This window comes from Eucyclogobius newberryi, unplaced genomic scaffold, assembly GCF_026437365.1.
Source record: "Eucyclogobius newberryi isolate DKJ021-1_F unplaced genomic scaffold, fEucNew1.0.hap1 SCAF_3, whole genome shotgun sequence".
Lineage (NCBI taxonomy): Eukaryota > Metazoa > Chordata > Actinopteri > Gobiiformes > Gobiidae > Eucyclogobius > Eucyclogobius newberryi.
In genome coordinates, this window is record NW_027315945.1 from 23568169 (window position 1) to 23591656 (window position 23488).

Consider the following 23488-nt stretch of genomic DNA (forward strand, 5'->3'; position numbering starts at 1 on the left):
TGAATCTAGTATTTGTTTTTTGGCAAACTTGATGAAAACAACCTTGTGGAGGAAGTAGCTAATTCCTTTTTAAATACAACATTTTAACAATAATGGATAATATGATAAAACAAAAAAACAAATTACAGTCCTACATTAAAGTTCCATTTAGTCCAAAGTTGATGAATTCTTTTAAATTGTTCTGATGTCCGTTATTATCCAGTTTTTGATCGTTGGTGAGGTTTCTTTGCGAAGGCCTTTTTGTGCCAAACATATTCCATTCAGTATCTTCCACTCATAGACGTGTGCCATGGTGAAAAGCGAGTGTTAGTCACTTACGGTTTGTATAGTGCTGTTTAGTGTATTGTCCGTTGTAAATCTTGCATGTGGAGTTGTCTCCTTTACACAGCCCACAGGCATCGAGCCCAGCTGTAGAGCCAAGCACTCGATCACAACCAACTTTCTGCAAAACAAAAAAAGTCTTTTGAAGATGACACATTGCATCATGTTATAGTTTAAACCTTCACCCTGCCTCCACGACGTTATGATATACTTTTAGACACAGCATACATGATTAAGTACAATTTGGCATTCAAAAGCTTACCTCACAAAGTCCATCTATGCATACGTTTGAGCTGTCCTGTGAGCAGAGTGTGCCATCCTTAACTTTGCTGGCCAGAGCAAAGAAGAAATCGTATCCCTCAGCAAAGCAGTACAGCTTACATACATCTTGCTCTGTCAGATGTAAAGAGCAAATAAAATAGGGGCCATTAATATGTTTCGGTACATAATGATTAAAAGGAATAATAAGCATCCAAGGAGAACTGTTAATAACCATCACACTGCGTAACTATTATTTGTTCTTAGTTACCCACCATCCATAACTAATTCAAAGAACAACTCATGTGCATCAAAACTGTGTTCTTAAAGCCTCGTCTTACCATCCACTTTAGTGTACGGCCTCCATGTGTAGTGCCACCCTCGAAACTGTTTGCTGTTGAACTCTGCACACTGCTGCGCTCTGTAGTCGATACTGTCGGGAGCGCAGTCCTCAGTGTTGCACAGCTTGTACGACCTGGAAGAACCTTCACAGAATTTCCCTCCGTACGCCGGCCTGAAAAGATTTGACAGCAACATTTGATTTGCCACGACTTGCAGAGGTGCACGTAACAGTAGGTGGTTTGTACAACACATAAACAGCGGGTTCAATCACAGGTGTACATCCCCGGGCGACATTCTTGGGGATCCCTTCTTTATGACAATTACGCATTTAATAACCTCCAGCCAAACACACTGCCACTTATAGATGTTCTTAAAATTCTGTCTGTTATCCGTCCCATCCCACCCCTACTCTTCCCGCGTCTCTCGTCTCCATCTTGTCTTTCTGCGGTTTCTTTTTTTTTTTCTCATCACTCTTGGTCTAATTTAGCCACTTGTCAAGATCTTGGCATGACATGATAAACAGGAGGCCCGAGTTTTGCGGTACTAGGGCCCCTTGACTGGCAGTGCAAGTAATCCTGAATGACTGATGAATAAAGAACTAAAGCGGACAGATAAGGCCGAAGCGTCAGGCTGTGAGAACCATCCTCACTCTGTTAAATTACTGCTCTGAGCCTATAAAGCCGAGAAACATACAAACTATTCCCAAATATGTTTGACGGTAATACCAATAAGTTGAATTAAACTATGTAATAACTGTAATGGGGTGGCCCTAAATAGGTGACAAAACTAAGTACATGCAAACCCATTTAACTTCACACAAAATAATAAATGGATTAAACTATGTATTTTGGATTGTTATTGTGGATTTTCAGTTTTTATATTAAAGTGGTCCAAATGATACCATTAACGTGGACCTGCACATTCTTCTTAACCACTCTGCCAATGAGGTTTTTTTGTAGTTTATACCTGGGGTTATTGCACTGCCTCTCTCTAAGGGACACTCCGCTCCCACAGCTCCTGGAGCAGGCGGACCAGGATGACCACTCGGACCAGTGTCCGTGCTGCGGCCGTGGGCCCTCATCGCCCTGCTTCACACACTGGCCCCTGCGACACCACTGCATACAAAACAAACAAACAAAAACACTTTAAAAAAGACAGAAAAATGGGAGGCAACTTGCAAGCTCAGAACTGGGTGTCATAAATGTGTCAAAATGTGACCCAGCCCTAGATCATCTTTATGAGCACTGCCTCTGAAGCGATTGGGGTGGATTTAAACTTTTACTACTGTCAGATCTGGCTCTCAATCTTTCAAAGGATCTTTACAAAGGTCAGGCTACTTTGAGCTGACACGCAGACTGAATAGAAAACACAAATACCACATTAACCAAAATCAAAAAAGTCTTTCATTATTATGTAAGTGGAGATCAGGGTCTTTTAATGAGGGCCCAAGGCAAAGGGCAATGTGTAAAAAAAAAAAAAGGGACAAAACTACAAGATAATTTTGAAATGCTGCAAGGGCTTAGTTAATTTGGAAAAAGCTGTTATTCTTTATATATTAATAAGCACCTAATTATCTTATTACAAATGGTGACGTGTTCAGAAGGAAGTACAGGCCAAAATACTATTCTAGAACTAAATAATAATGTAAAAATTCATGCATGAGGTCATACAAGTTTCACATCTCATCAACTCCCAAAGTGTATCAAAACAGCTGACTCACTAACCAAGCAACCAGTCACATGTTCAAAAAATCCCCTTGTAACACAAGAAGACTTCACTAAATTGGGATTTACCTAAAGCAACATTATGTCAAATGCAGTTTCCTGGTACTGCCTTTCAATTGGATTTATACACGTTAAGATTACATCACTCGTACAATACCCAGTAACAGCAAAACATATCATACAATGTACAAACAAATCCATCATGTGACGTAGTATAGATTTGATCACACCCAGCGCCATAATATATTTTCTAAATCTAGACAGACGTGAGCGATATATCGACAAATGTACAATATTGCAATTGTTGTTATGGAAATGTTAAAAAAAACAAAAAATAATATTATGTACAATTGTCTGAAAAACCTGCTGTGTAATCCTGTAAACAAGTTGTATAACTGATATTTCTGGACTTTTCAGTCTTTTTGTGTTACTTACACTTCACCCACAAAATTCACAGGCATGTTTGTGATTTCCATAACACAGTCTGAATATTGGATAATCTGGGAAAAATAACAATCTTTCAATCTTTTTTGGTCAATATTGCTCGACACCTAGGACTAACCCAAGGAATAATGGGCAAAGAATCATTACAATTCTGAATCAAGGCCTAATCAAATCAGGGCTCAACAAGAAACTTAATCAAAAGTTAACTAAGCTTACTTAAAGAAATTTCAATGTGCACTAAGCCAAACTGAGCTAAATTGAAATAATAAAGACGATACATCCACATTTGCAAAAGACCCTGAGTTGTGCCCATCTCAGAGTTTTAGGTTTTCAGAACTACTGGATCTTTCTAATCTCGTGGTTCTGAGCTCAAAGCAGGAACAGCTGATTTCCCAGAGCCCCGTGGCAGAGTGCTGGGATTCCTAAGTGCGTCCGTTATTGTTTGTGTGCAGAGTTAATTGTCCCGTGAAGCAAGAGGGGCGGGATTAAGACATCAAGTTCAATATATTGAGAAGCCAATGTTGATGAGGAGCTGTCAGGGGGGATAGGGTCGGAGCAAACCCCTACGGAGGATCATCTTGAAATAAGCATGAGAACAGAATCAAGTCTAAGTGGATAGTTTGTTTTCTGGCATGAACGTCAATGGCACATTTTTGCAAGGTCAGCACCAAAACCAATTCCAGCTGCTGCCAGAGGTAAAATGATGCAGTTCGCTTAAAATGGACTGAGATGAACCTAAAGTGTATTCATCCATTGGCTTGTGTTTATTAGTCTGTCTTAACATTTACAGAACACATAGATAAAGACTTTAATCTTCTTTCTTTGAATTTTTTGACATTGTTTATTTTATTAGGTGGACTCAAGTTTCAAGTATAAAATGAATAATATGAATGTTTAACTTCTGCATTGAATTTAGGATTTATTTATCTTAGAAATGTTGTGCTGCCAGTAGTGCCACAAACTGCTAGGAAGCCATTTCTGGTTTATTGAACATGTTAAAATAGCTTAGGTATAATACATGTTACTTCTAAACCAAAGAACACAGTCTGTCATTCGTCCACTTGAATCAACTTAAAATCCTTGTAAAATGTGAATGAAGCTCTGTGACAGTCGTGTGAAAAAAACTCTCCAGCTTTAATCAAGAAACACACCATATCTGGGCCACATGCAGAACCCTCAGCCGCTGGCATGAACTTGGTCTCACACTTCCTCCCAATGCGGTGGCACCACAAGGCCTTGCAGATGTCCTGAATCAATTAAAAGGGAGACAGAGGGATATTAATGTATGTCAATGACTAAAAGGGATGCACAGTCATCACAGAACAGACATTAATAACATCAGACATGGGAAATCAAAGAACCATAAATCAGACAGATGCTTTTTGTCTCAAGAGAGCAGTTTAAAAAAATCATTGACTAAACGTGCAGACGTATCTCACTGAATAATGATATTTTGGACGTCTCCACGTGAGCAGTGCGTTTTGTTTGGAGTTATTTATGTTCCGGTGCCAAGGACGACAGAGAACAGAAGAACTTCCATTACATTAGTCATCTGATAAAATAAACTTTTATTTACCTCTATATTAGCAATTAACAACTCACCTAACAAAATGTGACTTGTTAATGTGGAGCACCATCAAGCGTAATTGATGTAAGTTATTTCCCCGTCCAGCCCCGCGCCACATTAACGTGCAATGAAGAGTTTATTGAATGAAATACGGTCGGGTTGATTCATGTATAGTTGACGGTCATCTTCTAATTCTTTGATGTGACAGAATTGTGTGGTTTCTACTCTCATTCCGCCACAGAAACTTCGCCTGTTACTTTTCAACATGTCCATTCTCTTAATATGTGAATGACTATATCAGATTTTGACAGCTCGGTGCACTGCACTTCGTCTTTCTGCCAAGAGCCACCAAGGAATTCATCCCAAGACAAGTGTTCAGCTGTTTTCTGCCAGCTCAGCAAAAGTAATGCAAGAACAAGAACCAGACAAGATGGAAAATAGATACAGATCAAAGATAGGCCTTTTATACTATTTTAAATACTAAAGGGTAATGTTTCACGATGTGTTGACACACTATTGAGAGTATCATGTGACTCCTGAGAGGTAGTATTGGGCCAATAAGTTTAATGTAATGTGAAATCATGAAATCAAAAAAGACACCCCCGAGTGTAGTAATAAAGGTGTCATTTTATGAGCGACAAATGTTAAGGGAACGACTTTGAAACCTGCCAAAAATCTGTTTTTTGTGTGTTGCATGTCCGTGTTTAGTGCAATTTCTAGATTAGGATCTGCGCCCAAACGAACAGATTTTGGGGTTAAATTAGAACATTTGTAATCCAGATGTTTTGTATCCTAGGAGGAGGATACTGAACATGCTTATTATTGTATAATTAACACTGAGCAAAATTAAACTCCATTGAAAAGGCTGGCAGAGCGACTCCAAGAGCAACACGAGCACTAATGAGACAATGAGTGCCCCAAATGGACAGATTCCCACTGGCAAAGCTCCAGTGTATACTTTGTAGTCAGTCACTTATTCCAATGACTTTTTAATAGCTGCTCTTTAGACGTCATGGTTTGCTTTTGAAGAGAGAAGAATTTATAGCACAAAAGAAGTACATTTATTCTTTTACAAACTGATTCTTCCCTCTATACATTACATAGTCTTTCGGTGTTGTCATAGTTAAATTATAAAGCCCTCGTGTTACATGGGTGTGTAAGGAGAATCAAGGCTTGGCAATATTTAAAGCCGTTTTCAAACCAACGCAGGATGACATGATTGACTTCAACTCTCATCGCGTGTTTGAAGTTGCACCTGAATCGATGCACTTAATATTTTACCTTTTTGAAATCCAGAGTGCAGAGTTTTGCTTTCTCGCCAAACTGCCATTTGCACTGCGTATCGGCATCGTACAGCTCTCCGGGCAGCTTTTCTGGATACTGATACTCATCCACCGCTTTGGGCTCGTCCGAGAGGCACAGCGCCTGGGCAGTACTGGGAACATTCAATAGTTATGTTGTTTTAAAGCGCAGGTATTACAATGTACAGAAATCCACTCATAACACGTATTTTAAAATGGTCTTGTCAATACAAACTCATTAATCACACAATGTTTTCAACTGAAGGAATAAAGCGTCTGTTGGCAACTGCTAACCAACATATTATATACACATATCGGTATTACATATTTAGTGCAAGAGGAATAAAAAAAACAAATATTGAAAGGTGTACTGATCATTCTTCCCATTAAAAAGTTAAACATCCCAAATAGTTTATTTCCCAAATAGTTCCTGTCCATTCTTTATAAATAATACAAAATGGGTCTCTTGTATTGCTTTTTGGAGAGTACTCGTGCACATAACCATGGGAACAAAACAAGATGCCAAACTTCAACTCAAAGAAAGTAACGGACACTTAATTATGTCACAAAAATCCTATCCCATATCCCTCGTACGCTTTCACCGATGGGGGTTTCCCGTGTTAACCGATATCACTGGTTTCTATACAAAGATGTTTTACAGCTTTGGTGCAACAGGCCAAAAAACTACAACACAAAATATGGTGAAAGCGTGTAAAGGCTAATGTCGGATTGGTCCTGATGGCTTTAGCAGAGGCAGTGTGCGGTTCTGCTTTGTTTTATTGCTTTTATGTCTATGAAGAACAATGCCTTTTCTGCATAAGCACTTATTTATGTCACAAACCTACAAAGTTGAGTGAAACATTATCCAGATAGTAAACTAAGCCCAGTGTTCAAGTTTGGCCAATCATCCATACAACCAAAAGTCAATAAAAGTACAGTACGGTATGTAATAATAGTGATGATAGCTATATGTATATACGATATTTAACCTTTAAGTGTTCCTTCAAATGTAACTTTGAGGTAGTTTCTAAAATATGTTTGTGTAAAGTAATTCAATTTGAAGTACATTAGTTTTAGGCAGTAATGGAGATCTATTCTTCCTATCTTCCATAATAATTGGTAACAAATGACTAAGAATAACAGTGTATCTGTTATTGGAAATGTTAAAAAGCTGAAATACAGATTTACAATCAGCGAGTGAGTTTTAAGGCGCTACTTGGCCATCAAAGTTGAAGGAACACATTACTAATGGCTCTCACAAAGCTTAGTGTTAAACCTATAGCACTTCTTAGTCAAGGCTGAATGAGGAGGGCTTATCACGTTTTTGAGGTGAAAAGTTACATTTGCTGCACTACAATAACTGGAGTGAAAGTTCCTTGTTATTTTAATTTTGCTATGTATGAATACACAACAATAGTAACCTTTATTAGAATGAAACCGTTTCTTATTTTGGACACGACAGCAGAGAGTTGTGTTCTTTTGAGTACACATGTGCCGCAACACATGATGCTTTTGGCTTGCCTCATCAAACACAGCAATCAAGACGACTTGCAATCAACTTTTACACTCAGCTGATTACACTGAGTCAAAAACACATCATTTAGGTGTTTTTATAGAGTGTTGACTGTGGAGAGTTCACTGGTTCAGAGATATCATTCGTAAAGCCCCAGGGGGTGATGGGAGTTTTAATATAAAGCTGACAGGCCTAACAAGGGTGAGGTCACAACAGCTCCAATAACTCAGCCAGGAAATGCAGCGTCCCGTCTGCAGCGCTTTGAGAGGGGAGACCTGACAGTTAGCTGGTAAATTTAGTGGCGGGCACAAGCTTTGACCTATCTCGTTTCAAGAACATACACATTCACAGACAGAAAGGCCAGACGCTCTGAATGTAGATCAACACTTTGAGTCCCTTGCTTTCTGAAACACATGTTAATCAGTGGCACATGTCTGGTATAAACACACATGCATCATACAAGAGGCTAAGAGCACTGCATTTGGGGAAAAATATAGAACACAAAGACGTATTACTCCATTTCTGTGCAGTAAAACACGCAATGAAAACTCGCATGAGGGTCTAGTTGTTACTCATACATGTCACATGGATATAATGTCTGGAAAAAACAAAGATGATATGAAGGTTCTCCACAGTGACTTCTATAACTAGAACTCCTAAATCTTTCCCCATTGGATATCTAGAAGAATTGTCACTGCGTAATACATGATATTCTTTGCTTATAACATTTTAATAAGACAAAATATGGATCTTAACAGTTCCATCCACTTAAGAAAAAGGTTCCAGAAGTAAATTTCGCATTCATTTTTTCCCATAGACTACAAAAAATGTGTCCATAGCTCTGTTGTTTTCAGTAAACAAAAAACATGCTTAAAACTTAAAAAAGAAATGTGGCAAAGGTTTTTTTAAGTATTTAGCAGATCACAAGCTTTCATTTTACATACAACTGCAAGTCTTGTGGTCATTAGTGTATTTTTTTAGTTTATGGGAAAGAATTAAGGGGGAATTTACTTTTTGAACCGTGTAATGGGCGGTCACTGTGGCGCTCCATAGAGACAGAGGAGATCCTGACCCAGTCCTTTATAAAACTCTTCATGTGTCCTCAAATTTGAGAACAAGATTTGCAGTCTGATGTATTCCAGTAACAGGTGCCATGATGGAGAGATCGGCACCTGTCTGCAGTCATAATGTTATGACAGATTGGTGTATACAGCTGTCCTGGAAAGCCTGTCCATGCTGGTTCAGGACACTTTCATCTGTGGTTCTCATTTAGGTTTCTAGGTTTTCCCACGGCAAGGGATGCTTTTTTAACATGCTGCTTGTTGCTTCATTCCTGAAAAGTCATTTGACATCTTCATATTAAAGCTCTTACTTGAGGAATCGGCTGAGGTACTGACGGCTGCAGGCGGACCAGGAGAAGATCCCATTGTGACCGGCCAAAGTAGGTGACATGATGTTCCCCTCAGACTTCTTACACACATTTCCCTCTCCATCATGGACCATCCCAAAACTATGAGAACACAAACAAAACGTTAAATACAGAAAACAGTAGGACAATATAATTACGTGCTATGACTGATGTCGTCTTACTTGTGTCCAGACTCATGAGCGATGGTGAATGCTAAACCCAAACCAGTGTCTTCATTGACAGTGCAGCTCCGATATTTGCTGCACATGCCACTTATTGGAGCAAAACCTGAAAAAATAAAATGTATATATATATATATATATATATATATATATATATATATATATATATATCTATATATATATACAAATACTGAAATGACAAGCCAGCATCACAAGTCAGAGATGATTGTTCTAGTGTGAATTGTAATGAGCGTAAGTAAATGTATACATTGGCAAAAACTGTGGGTAAATGTTCTTGTTCTATCCACACTATCTCCATTCTCCCTTCACACAGACCCACAACATTCTGGCAGTGAATCAAAAGACTGGTAAACCCCAGAGGGCCTCCTTCCAAGGTTTTTGTTTGAGTGTCTCTGGGAGAATTGAGCAATGTGTTGCCGTTTCACGGCTCTAACTCATTTGCTGCATACATATGTTGTCATGTATGTAACTAATGTGGACGCTGACGTTAAACATGGGCAGGCAGATTAACTGTGAGCACAACTATTTGGTTTCACTTTCAAGCAGAAGTTATCACTGCTATACACTGCACTAGTGAAAAATTGAGCAAACACTAGAGAAAAAGTCCCCAAGAGTTGTGTAAATAAAGTGTGTTGTACGGCCTGGTGGTGCTTGTGGTCATTCACCTCTAAGTAGTCTAAAGAACTAGCTCACACACGGCCTTTGAACTCAGCTTTCATGGCCATGATTAGGGCTAATGCTAGACCCTGACTTTGAAGTCACAACTAGCCTTTGAGAGTGCTGCATGCAACTTGTTGTCTTTTTTCTCACAGTGGCATAGTGCCTGCATAGTCATTACAAAAACAAGCTGCTTTTAGTTAGATAGTCTATGTGTGAAATCAATATTAAGATAAAAGTTAACAATGGGCAATATTTGAAAATCCCTGTTGAAACTTTCTTCCTTTCACTTTTACACTCTTCTGAAGAGCAAACAAAAATGTTTGAAAAGGGAGACAGAGGGATATTAATTTATGTCAAAGACTAAAAGGGATGCACAGTCATCACACAACAGACATTAATAACAAATATATTTATTTTCATATTGTACCTTATGTCTTCTTGATAAATGGACATTGTACTATGTGGCATATCTTTGCTATAACATGTAAAACTCAAGTTCTCAGAGATTTCAAAACAACAGATTGTTGGACATCTGGTTTGGGTGATGTGAACCTGCGTCTGAGGGAGGGACAGATGGCAGAGGCACCTTCTCAAAGGCACACATGATAGTCACATGGGACAAAGGACATGCCAAAGTTGTTTTGAGTTTGATCTTTCTTCCTAACTGCATTGCGTTTTATGCCTTACCACCTATGGTATTGGTTTATGTTGTAATCTGAAGTGAATAATCTCATCTAAAGGTGTTACCCAGAGTGTCACACGGCTCGTTTTTCCAGGAGCAGATGTCCAATCCAGTGAGGAGGATGGCGTGATCGTGTCTTCGCCCACTTCTGCCTCCCAGTGTCGACTGCCAGTGACAGAAGCTGTTGAGTGTGTGGTCTGCATGGTGGTTGATCACTAAGCCATTCTGTTGAATAGAAAACCCATTAGGCATTTTAATCCCCATATGCTGGTATTGGATTTTACTATTCCCTATACATCAGTTTTTCTACCCTTCTACTGCAGATAAAATTCCTTCCAGAATGTGATCCAAAACCATGCTCACCCCTCTAATTAAGCACTGTAAAAGTCCTAGTAGTTAGCAAGTACAGAGGAATCTCCTTGAAAATGTGCAAGGGAGAAAAGACACCTCCAGTTCAAACGTAGACAACTTATTTTCATCTCACTAAATCCACTTGGGGTTAAGATAAAATAACCTTTAATTTGCTCCTTTAGTATTGCAACTCCAGGTACATGAACAGCAGAAGGATAAAAATATAAAAATTTAGCTAGAATATATGTATATTTTTTACTCCAAATTATTTAAATTGACTAATTGTAGAGATGGATTCAGTGGCTGAGAATTAAACCGCTGGTAGTTGATTACCTGTTCTTCATCCAGAAGCACAAGACCCACAATGACTATGTTGATGTTTCCTCCGATGGTGCCGTCTTTAAACAGACTGGAAACCTGAAGACAACAAATCAGAAATACAATAAAACTTGTATTACATTTTAATCACAGCTAGATCTAATTAGGCCTGTCACGATAACACGTTTTGAAGCACGATATATTGCTACAGAAAGATACTGAAATAAAAATAATAATATTGAAACTACTTTATGCAACTGGCACAAATCTTAAAGCAGGACAATCCCAGTGAACCATTTTAACATGTACAAAATAATAAGATGCATCTAATAAAAAGCAGAACGAATCAATAATTGGCCATAGAAGTGACTTATTCAACCCTCAAATCTTATCATATTACATAAAGAATAACAAAAATCTCCCCACAATTGCAAAGAAAATATTATAATTTATTGTTCCGGGTATCATTTATTGAACAATAACTCAAAATTGTAATTATTGTGACAGGCCGCAATCCAAATGCTTCGAATTGCCAATGATATAAATGTGGTTTAGAGCAGAGTTCAGACTTTGGATGAATAAATTAAGACTGTTTTTTTGGATTAACGGCAGTCAGTCTTAAAAGTTCACAAAAGGAATATTAATGTCATTTTGTATGAGAAATAATAAGCAATAGTGATTGATCAGTTCAAGGAAAAGTATAGTGGTTATTTTTGTTACTTTGCCATATTTTCCAGCCCTAGAACATGTAACAAACAGGCTTTTCAACACTCAATGACAACAATATGGCGATCCCATCAGTACAACTTGACCCTTCTCTGATCTGGCCACCTCAGTCCCTGTTTCTAATTGTGCAGCGAGTATCTGCGCATCAATCAAACCAGCTGGAGCTTTGAAAGTGGACCCTTGTCTTTCTCAGAGGGCCTTGTGAATTCCGCAGATGACACTCGCTAAGCCCCTGTTTTCTTCAAGAACACCTTCATTCATTCCTTATGTTCCTCTGCGCAGCTGACTCACAAGTTGACACAAGGCTGCGGTCTGTTAGCAAAAAGGCAAGTGCATATTGTGAGTTTCTAAAAGTAATCAAGAGTTTGGATGGAACTGTTTTATTTGACAGATGTTGGAGGAAAGCAATAACAATAGTTTAGGGATTCGTTGTTTTTACTTTACAACTATCACTTACTATGCACCAATTAGACTATACATGTTTTGCACTAAAGTCTAAAGCAAACAGTCTGTGAAACATGGTAAAGGTGTAACTTTTGTATATATTACATTATCCTTTAGGTGTGCAGCCATGCGTGATGTGGGAAACCTGATACTGTGTTTATATGACTTCTTTGTCCGGCCGCCTTGACATACCTGCGGTGTAAATCATGTTTTCAAAAATAAACCAATTAGTTTTGGATTTGTCAGTCAATCAAAACACAAGTTGTGTGTGACAGGGCCAGCATCCAGTCAGAGGTGAAGAGTTACATCAACATTCAAAAATGGTCAATTAAGAGAATGTAGAAATAAATGTACCGGTACTCACTAAGTATGATTTGTATTTGAAAAAAAAACACAAATATTACTGGTGCTATTGGCATATTATTAATGTAATCATCATAATACACTGTTAAAGTAGTATGAATTATAAACTAAAATCACTATAACCCAATCACTACATATTTTGCTATCTTTCAGGGTCAACAATATTTTCCTCTCATTTAGAGACTAAATAAATCTCTTAAGTGTTCATTCAATTGTGAAGCAGCTATTTGAGTAAAAGTCTTAGGTATTTTCCAAACTGCTTACTCCAAAGTCCAACCCTGAGAATGTGGTCATACAGTGATCTCATCAACACGTTTTGGGACGTGAACTGTGTCAAAATGTTAAAGCAACAACATGTAATAGCTTCATGTGTGAACTTTCAAACCAATTACTTCTCAATTGAAAACCTCTATCAACAATAGTGTCTCGAGGAGATATTCCTCATATTTTACCATGTTGAGCACAGTGAGAACATATGTGGTGATGTTGTCATGGCCGTGGTTGTCCATCATCTTTCTGTCAACCACCACCAGCGTCTCCACGTTCAGCTTCTGATTGGTCTTCTGCTTCATAAGCACCGCTCTCCTGGTTCTGGCCATGTATCTGTACTCATCTGGTAGCACTAACAAGTCCTCCTCCGGAGGTTTGGGCATGACTGGAGACAGAAGTGGAGTGAAAAACAAAAACTATTAAACAATATATGCAGTATTCCTGCATTCCTCCTAACAAACATATGCAGTATTCCTTTGATATTTGACACTTCATGACTACACTTTGCCTTAGTAAAGCATGAGTAAAACTTAAATCCTAATGAACAACTAGTCAAACTAACTATAACCACTGAATTGTTAAAGTAACTTCTTTATTAAGTAGTTATTAAGCCTGAATAATTCTTGATAAACTATTCATTCATTATCTTCTTAATCTTGTATCTTGTAATCTTGTTAATGTTAAGTATTCATTAGAGTATATTTGAATTAAATGGACTTGCAATTTGAACAGAAAGCTACCATTAATCAGAGTAAAAGTGTAATTTTAGACTGTGTATTGCATTGAAAAGAGCGTGGTATGGTTACAATCAAATCAAATTATTTTTGTACAGCCCAAAATCACAACAGCAGTTGCCTTGGAGGGCTTTAAAAACCACACACCAACAGAAGGATAGAAAATCACCAATCAATCATTCATCCTCTGGGGTTTTTAATGGTAGCTACTGTAAATATTCTAGCAATTATGAGCTTTTCTGAGCGGACAACCAGGACAATAGATGCAAGTCTTAACACTACGTTGAAGAGATGGCACAGACTATTTTCTATTGTGGCTAAACTTTCACTTTCCTATAACATGAGGTCAACAGGTCAAAGCTTAGCACTAAATCTTGTAAACATTTCCACTCCGTGTCTGAAGGTCTGTTTTTCAGTGCTTTTACTTCTGAGTGAAAACCATAAAACTCTCAAAGTTTGCTTATGTAGGCAGAAAGCAGGTGAGCACCCAAAAGTGTCTCTCAGCCCAAAACGTGGCACAGGTGTTCACTGAAGTCACCCCACGGGAATGTAAACAATAGTGTGTTTTCTCAGGGGACACACAGCTGGGGTTCTGCAGGGTAACGTCCACGGACCCTTTACAGTCTGCGCTCCCTTTGAAATGACCCCTTCAGCACGGGCCCATGTTAACTGATCCGGAGATAACGCCTTAAAGCAAACATTAGTCACACCGCGTCAATGAGCGAGTATATACAACATTTCCTTTAACCTTGCATGTTAAGTCTCTAATGAAATTCTAAAGTGATATTGTTCAGAGCAGCCATGTTGTCTTGTGAAAATCAAACTAAACTGCTGGAGAAGATTATCAAGGATATCTATCACAATTTAGTATATACAATAACATAGTACTTTGATGATGAATGTTTGTGTGCTGGGAAATGCATACATTATTATGAGTCTTTGCAGGCCTTCCCTGATAACATATACGACAATACACATGCACTGCATAGTGTATAGGAAATGATATATTGTTTAGCAAAGCAATGAGGCCTAACATGTGAAATATGAGCCGTAGATGATTTAACGGTGAAGATTAATCATTCACAGAACAACTGAAACGCAATGATAATGAAACACACGAAACGATGGCAGCAGGAATGAAAGTAATGAACTGAATGAAAATAATTGAAAAAATATGGTTGCGTTTCTACAAATAGTGCCTTAAAAAGTATTAATATTCATTTGAATATTCTTTTGGATCTTTTTGGACCTATAGCTTGCAAAATATATAACATATAATACGTATATATGATGACATTACTGGTGAAAGAGTCTAACACAAGTTCTGTTGCTAATATGGAGGAAACATTCGAACAGGTCGAATCAATTGTAAATAATCAATAGTAATCGAGTAATGTTTTTAAAGTTTAAACTACATAAAAAGAACATTTATTTTGACTTCATATAGGTGAAATGTGAAGCTCTCGTGTACCTTTTGTGACTTCTACAAGCAAAATAGTTGTTTACATCTGCCCTAATGTCTATCAACAGATTAAAATAGTTAGGAAATTGCCCTTACATACATTTCTTCCGTCTCCCGCAAAAGTGTTGCCGCTGCCTCCCTCCGTGCCTGTTGTGATGGTTATGGTGAGGTCTCCTGAGTTCCTGATCGTCATGTGTGCTCTTGGTTCCATTGACTGTGGAGTACAGAGACCTCTTCTGCAGGTTATGGTCCTTGTGTCCCGTCTCAGCCTCTGGTTCTCTGTAGCTCTTGTAGAGGATGTGTGGTTGGTGACCAGGGAGTGCTGTGAAGTTCTCTGACCGCAACAGACTGTGAGATACGGGTCTCAGAAAGTAGTCTGTGTCCTGGGTTCGGATCAAACCTGACTGAAGGAAACAATAAAACACTCATGAATATAAGCTCAAAACAGTGAAGTTTCAACATTAACAATGAGAACCTTCACAATCATATTTCTGCATCTCAGAATAAGTAGGCCTGTAGTGATAAACATTGTATATGTATTAAAGAAGAAATAAACAACTAAGATGTCTTACAGGTGCCTCCAAGTGCCATTGTATTTATAGTTCACTGGCCAAACCATCTCAGCTGATCTTTTGTTTAGGGATGGATGCGCGTGGCTCGTCGACTAACCCAAAGGTTTGTGGTTCAAACCAGTGCAAAATGACATTGTGTCCTTGGGTGTACACTGGTGTATGAATGAGAGTGTGTTTGTAAGAGGCTTGAGTTTATGGCATGATTATCATGTGAAAAAGTAAAGAAACAATTGACAAAAATGAATATCAATAATTGATATAATTTTTAAAGTACCCTGATAACCATAGTCAGACGTGTTAAAACCAAAAAATCACAAAAGTGCAGAAGTATCAACTTATACCCTCATTCGAAAGTTTACAACATAACTTTTATCATTTTTATTTTAATCAGCTTTTTTTTTTAACTATAAACAACATACTTGATATTCATATAATATATAATAATTCGTATAACTTATTGTCCACTTCTACATATCACAACACTTTCAATGAGGCAGTTGTCATTTGGCAAAGTCCAGCGTGACCTTATTCATCTTATCTTTGTCACTAGACTCTTTTATGTCTTTACAAGTAACATGACTGAGCTGCATTTTGTCCACAGTTGTGTCATTTCTCATTGCAGAGTAATTGGTGCTTCAGAGATAAACATAGCCACAGACAAGTCATGCCATAACTAGTCAAGCTTATAATGTTGTACAACAGGAAACATGCCACAGTCTCAGTACTCATTAAGAAGATTACAATATTTTCCCCGTAGTAAAAATAAACAAAAACAATGCAAAAGGAATGCCTTTAGTCATAATGGAGCTGCACCGCCGTGTCAGCACAATTGTGTCTGCGTGAGCAAAATACAAAGCCGCCATTATTATTGTCCACTGGTCCCTCCCGTTCAGTAGCTGCATATGTTTTACTCCATGTGAAAAAGTACAAATCTAAGCGAAAGCCAGAATACTAATCCATAAACAATTGCATCATCATCATCCTTTTCATTTTTAGTCAAAAAGACATAATAATGATAATGGTCAGAAACGAGCCAAAATGGTTGGCAACAGACACTTATGACAGCCAATGCGTGCTGCAGTAATCCACATGGCACCAGCCACAGGCAATTGTAATAATTCAAGTGTACGTCAGAAAGGAGCTTCTGACCTGAAACACATGCTAATGTATCAAAGCTCCATTTGGGCCAGTTTATGTTAGGACACTGGCAATTTCCCCTTGGAGACAAAAGCTATATTGTTCTTATACTCTTTTTATAAACAGTTTTTAGTTATATCATTGTTGATTAAAATATTATGTATTTCTACATTTGTACAGCACTTTGGGCAGTACTGACTGTATTTTAAATATGTTTATAGATAATTGTCCTATAAAATGTTTCTAAACTTGAACAAAACTTTGACATCAGCATCGAATTAGCAGAAGACAGGTTGCAAAACTCACTTATTAAGGTCAAAAATACAAAAAGTGTTAGCTGACAAAACAAAATAAAAGCAAGCCGAGAGTAAAATGAAAGTGATTACAAAACAGATGCTTGAGTGACACAAATTTGATTTGTGGCGCTGTGTAAGTAACTTTTCTGATGGAGACAATCAGGCCAAGATACAAGTCAAAGAGGCAAACAAAGTCACTGCATGTTTTTCAAGGTATATTTGAGTAATAAAAATAACACCATTGAAACAAATGTTATATAAATACATTGAATGACATATTGTGTAACATTCCATGCGAAGCGACAGATATATTGTAAAATCTGCTTGAGTGAAATTTAGTCCATTGTGTGCTCCTTGCATCTAATTATGGAGCGTTGTATTCTCCACGAAGCAGGAAGTGCACTGCTAGTTGTCGTTAGCTTTGCCTGTGAAAAGCGTTTATAAACTCATCGTGTTGAATATTTAGGACGAGTGAGCGATACATGTGGGTGCTGCAATGATTTAACATTTTCAAAGCAGTAAAAATCAGGTACAGCAGCTTTAAGTTTATAAAGCGAACAGTTTCTAACATAGGGTACAATAGATTTGATTACAGTCCAGTTTTGAAATGTAGTGTGTCCATGAAAAGGCACCAAACATCCCACAACCATCTGAACCGTGCTGCAAGACGTTGAAAAGACACTTCCACTGCCCCATGTCAACAAGCTCATGATAGCTGTGACCGCATTTTAATCTGACACACTTCATCCCCTCTCTGCACCCTATGTCTTCTCCTGTCACCGCTACACACATAAGTCACATTCTACACTTTCTATATCCAGACTGTGTTTTCCTCACTGTCGGTGGTGAAATCTTCAGTTGCCATCTTGTCATCACACTCAAACCACATACTCACGGACTTTATGAACTATTTTTCCCCCTCTCAAATGGCTATTGGGGTCTTTCCAGGAGAGGCAATATTGTAAAATAAAATTAAAAATAAAAAAATAGTGGGCCTTGCATTGTATTGAATATTGTTATGGCATAAAATCATCCATTTTTACAGTTGTTACACATTTATATTACACTCATTACTTCATCTTTCCTATATGCGAATCAGTATGTGGGAGATTAGGTCACTGTGGAGCCTTTCCTAAATATCCAGAGTCATCAGATTACACAGTGCTGCGGACGAGGTGCAAATAGCAGTCATAAAATACTGAAACACTACTTGGGAGGGCGCAAACAGCTGGACCCGCTGGAGTCAGACACATTAAGACAAGCAACGGCAGGAATGAGAGGGCGCAGGCGGGAAACTACACAAAACGGAACTGCGGAGGAAGCGCTAAACGCATTACAAGGTGCACCTGACTGCGGCCAAAGATCTGTTAACTTGTTTTACATACAATACTAGAGGCCGTGTCTATTTTTAGATTCATTAAGTTTGATTGCAAGCGAGTGCAGTCACAGCAGTTTTCAAAAATGTTTCAATGGAGACTTTCATTGTTCAACTGGAAATGATAAGCACTTCCAAAAGGATTCTATGAAGTTAGGTGTGTTGGCAATAAAACTAATTCAAAAAACATGCATATTCTGTTTCAACTGTTGCTTGCTTAAAACAGGATACTCAGCATTTATAGGCGAATGGCTCAAAACAAACCAAAAATGCAAAGCTTTCGGCCTCGCAAAAGTGAATCAAATTAAAACAATGCTAACACGTTTTTGGAAAATGGTTATAGTTCTGTGCCAAGACCACACTGGCTGCCCAACAAATCTGTTTCACATAAAAGTGATGATGTCTCTTATATGGTTGGAAATCCCAAAGCCGGAGAGTGTGCCATATTCTATTATTGCTACTGCTACTTGTCCTGAGGGAATATACACACCCGTCTTTTTACAAGAGGAAAACACAGAGTGATTTGTGGCAGGGCGGCAGGCTTTTTCCTTTGGTGCAAAGCCAAGGTGTGCGTTAGAAGTCCTAGATGTATGTTAGAGACACAGATGCAAAGGTGTGAACAAGTGCAGAAGGCTATGGTTTTAAATAAAAATATAAAAGTTTATGTAAAAAATATATACATAAATCTATTGGATACGTTTTTGCATAAATATTGTTTCATTATTCCATCCTCAATGGTTGGGTTCACTACTAGTTGTACTTTTGTGTCAGGACTGCACCTGGAAGTACATCACTTTTATAGCACTTTTCTGCCAAATCCCATAAATGCAAATCATGACTTGAGATCATGAATATCTTCTAAGAGCAACATATTGTAGAAAGCCCACTTTGCCAGGGTCAAAACAGGACAAACTGACTGATAAATACGGCAGGTGTTACTATTAAAAGGGCATATTTCTACCTTTAGAGACAGGTGGTTGCACAAGAAAACTATTGATTTTCTCTGGTCAATATTTACCCATCACCTGCCACATAGGAAAAAGTGCAAGGTCACGAGAGCGCAACAGTTGGTCAGATATCAACCTCTACTAATCTGGTTTATCAACATAGAGTTTAGTCATTTATTATCAATAACACTCTGTTGAATGCACAATGTGTCCTTATAGAAATAAAGTTGCTAGTAAATCTTAAGCAGTTTTTTAGTAAACATATTGATTATAGCAGGCTGTTCCCTAATTCACATCTGAGCAAAGTCTGATTCCCATTGATGTACTGACCCAAGTCAATTCTAGTCTTTTAATTTCCTCGTGAGAACCACATTTATAGACCTCACAACCCTAGACTCTTTGGCTCAATCTTTTATTGGGAGCTGGGATGATATGCTGACTCTAATATGCTGAAAAAAGAGGCATCCCAGGAGGGGAGGCCTTCTGTGACTAGGGAGAGGGGCAGTTCTCAGACACTGCCAAGAGATCCTCTACATACTGTGTAAACAAGACTTGACTCACATACAATACAGAGCACAACACATGACACACTTGTGCTTCTGAGCTCACCACAGATAAATATGTGTGTATTCACTTTCAACATTATTTATAACCTTTGTATCAATTTGTGTCTAGAAGGACTTAAAGTTTGTCCTTATGTCTGATTACAGTCATAAGCCGGTCAAAACGCAACTCACTTTTAACAGGCTTTGGAATTACACGAAGAGTGGAGCAAATTAGAGGGGCTAAAACATTTTTTTGTTTGTAATTCTATAGTGCAACATGATTGTATACATTTATTGTCCTTGTAAGGCGGCAACTGCAATAGCAAATAAATAATCAACCTCCGGCTTAGTTTGGACTCTCATGTTGGATCAGGTTTTGTGGGTTTTATGAGGGAGTTAAAATGGAAGGATTATGTATAGATCCATAGTACCAAACTACTTAGCAGTGAATAACACACTGTAGAGCTTTTGTCTGGGTGGTTCCCTCACACATGCTTAATTTCCTACTTTTATACTGAGGATACACTTTCTAGGGGAAGACGTCCATGGAAAATAATCTCAGAGCGTAAACTTTTGTGTTACGGTCTCAGCTAATGACAAAGGATGGTGGAGGAAAATAACTTCACCAGCCATGCCCTATATGTCAGCTTGTGTTTTGTGTGTTTGAGAGTGCGGAGCTTGACCGGTTGGACAATGGGCTGACTCCATTGCTACGTACTTCCCAGCAAAGACTAAATAGGCCTCTTGATGAGTGGGGAGTGAATGTGAGCAAAAAAGACGCTGCATGACAAAGGGAAGATTGTACCAATTCCAATGCGGGCACTATACATTTACAGTATAATGCGTCTTTTACTGAATATGGTTCGACTACATTCAATAGGTCGGATTCCCACGGCAAATTTGGACGTCAAGGTGGAAGCTGAGTGGTATAATGGCTAAAATGTAGGGCTTTAAAAGGAATGGATGCTACTGTTTGTTAGCTGACCAAAGCATTCTCATATTCTGGAAAAACAACTGTTAAACTGGCACATAACTATTAGGATGAATAAAAGTAACTATGCTTCTGAAAAGAGATACTATATATAAAGCACTGCAAGTTCTGCTAAATACAATTAAAAAGGCTTGGCGAAACATTTTTTGCTGCTTCTCATGAATGAATGTAATGTTTGAGGTAGTAAAGGTAGAGGAAACCTTTTGTCTCCCATTCAACGCTGTATCTTCCAACATTACAAAACAAACAATGCAAAGCCAAACGCGCTTGGACTCACCATCCCCATGCAAGTGGAGAGTGCCACCGAGGAGTTGACCCTTGCCCTCAGTGACCCCTGGTAAAAGCAGAGGTCGTCCCGGTGGTAGGCCCTCAGGCTCTTAGTGCCGTTGTTTCCCAGGACTTGCACGGTGAAGCCAGGTGCGATCAGGTTGTGCGAGGCTTCCGTCAGCTCCATGTGGAAGTCTTGCCCCAAGCCGCTGAGCCGGAGGTGCACTGTTTCAGCCCGGGAAGAGTCTGAATCTGGGGTCAGGGAGCGAGCTCGCCTTCTCCTCCGATGATGGGACACTTCATGGGAGATGTACGTGCCTTCATGAGTCACCTCGTATGGTGAAACAATCTCATATTCTGGACATAAACAAAGGAAAAAGAACTGTCAAGCTGGCACAGAACCATAAGGATACACAACTACAGTGTTATGATCTGAAAATAGAATATCATGGTCAATACTATAAATGACAAAAATGTGTAAATGTGTACTGAGCTGTAACATTAATAGTAATAAGTTGAAGGTGCATAGTTTAGTTGCTTGATTAAGGTCAAACATTTACACATGTTTTTTTCATTTGACTTTGATTTGAGGCAGTTGGACAAAGTACCTTGTAGGGGTTCAACTAATAGTCGACTAAAAGGGGTGTGTTGTAGACCTGGCAAAAGCTCTCAAAACCATAAATGACCTCAATGATCAGACCAATATCTGACCCAAACTGTACTCAAGACCTCAAGCTAAAAGGTTCGACATTATTGACTGATTAATCAACTAAATGACTAAAAACTTGCAACAGGAAGGTACTAGACTTTTCCTAAATTATGTTAACCGAGAACCAGGGCTGGATCCACAGATTGAGAATAACTTTTGTTGTAGTGTCCAGATGACTGCACTTCTTCTTTTCGACAATGGAACACTCACGGACGAAAGAGGGATTACACCAATTGAGTCGTTTGTAAGATATTCAGTTGTATGTTTAGCAGTCATATCTATTCGCTTAAGATTTGGGTTAGATTTGACTTGACCTTTCAATATTGTAGCCAACTGCCACATAATTCATCCTTGACCCGACTCATACTTTGCGCTGAAGGGTAGTTGCAAGAAAATTAGAGGTTATAGACCATTCAAAAACGTCCCCTTCAGTCGAAAGTGAATCATGTTTGCCAGAATCTTTTACTACAGTTTTTACTACAACTTGGCCTGAATAACTGCTGGTCATAAAAGGGGCTGTGGCAGGTCACAGGCCTGGTCTCTGCGGCCATGTTGAATGGGGCTTTGACCACAGAAAATAACAGTCCTTTCTCAAAAGGTCATACAAAAGAGGAGCTGAGTTTTTGAGGTAGCACTCAAATAGTTTCCCCAGGGATAATTGCAAAATTACACAGAACACGAACAGTTCAATGGTAAAATGTTTTAATGATGAATACATCTGATTTGCATTGTTGAACTCTGCAAAATGCTATTCTTTTGTTCATGCAGTTGGGACTGGCACAAAGACAATGACTTGTAAAACAGCACTTAGTGTATCTGCTACTTTAAAACTAATGATGATTAAATATAGCAGAGGGACATGTCTTGGCTTCTTCAGAGAGGTGCAGGGTGACAGACAGTGTGTCATCATTCAGGATGTCCCGGGTTTGGCACGGATTATAAAATCCTTCTTTAGCACCTCCGTCATGTCATATGCTTATTAGTGGATGCATTACTTAAGGGTAAGCAGTTATAATGACAGCATGTGTTATTGCACAGCAATACACAAACTTAAATATCATATATAATTACTGAATCGTTTAAAATGATTGTCCTTGTGCAAAAATCATATCAGAAAGTAGTGCTTCAATGACAATTGATCTGACTGACTAAGAGGATGGAAAGCTAAGTTTGTTTGTTGTTGAGAATCAATGCACATTGTCAGTAGTAACACTTGACACTTAGCATTAGCAACATTTAGTTTCAGAATAGATGCATGATAATAAGACACAACAAACTCTCATGCAGACTGATCGTAAAGGTTCTACAAATGTGATTCAGAGCATGTCTGTGTTGTGTTGTTGAGTGTGCTCACAGCCGCACTCTTTTCCACTCCCCTGTGGTCAAACTAGTAAATAAAGTAGAGGAATGACAACCATGACTTTTGACACCAGATACCATAAAACATGTTGCCAAGCATGAAACATCAAAAATCATGCTTCATGTTCACGTCCTTATCCTGCTTTTAGAGACTGGGGTGAAGAATGAACAGCCAGGTTTGAACAAGCACCTGTTTAGT

The 23488-nt window shown here is 38.5% G+C and overlaps 1 protein-coding gene across 1 annotated transcript in view; it reads right to left on the bottom strand.

Moving 5' to 3' along the window:
• adamts16 (ADAM metallopeptidase with thrombospondin type 1 motif, 16) overlaps window positions 1-23488 on the bottom strand; it is a 35529-nt gene that overhangs the window by 10229 nt on the left and 1812 nt on the right. Inside the window, exons 3-15 of the mRNA XM_072460957.1 lie at window positions 21232-21578; window positions 15192-15495; window positions 13078-13280; window positions 11108-11191; window positions 10489-10648; window positions 9061-9166; window positions 8843-8980; window positions 5938-6091; window positions 4241-4336; window positions 1888-2036; window positions 921-1093; window positions 584-714; window positions 319-442 (exon numbers count right to left, since the gene is read on the bottom strand). Of these exons, the coding sequence (XP_072317058.1) occupies window positions 319-442; window positions 584-714; window positions 921-1093; window positions 1888-2036; window positions 4241-4336; window positions 5938-6091; window positions 8843-8980; window positions 9061-9166; window positions 10489-10648; window positions 11108-11191; window positions 13078-13280; window positions 15192-15495; window positions 21232-21578 (2169 nt within the window). The remainder of the gene's footprint in view (window positions 1-318; window positions 443-583; window positions 715-920; window positions 1094-1887; window positions 2037-4240; window positions 4337-5937; window positions 6092-8842; window positions 8981-9060; window positions 9167-10488; window positions 10649-11107; window positions 11192-13077; window positions 13281-15191; window positions 15496-21231; window positions 21579-23488) is intronic.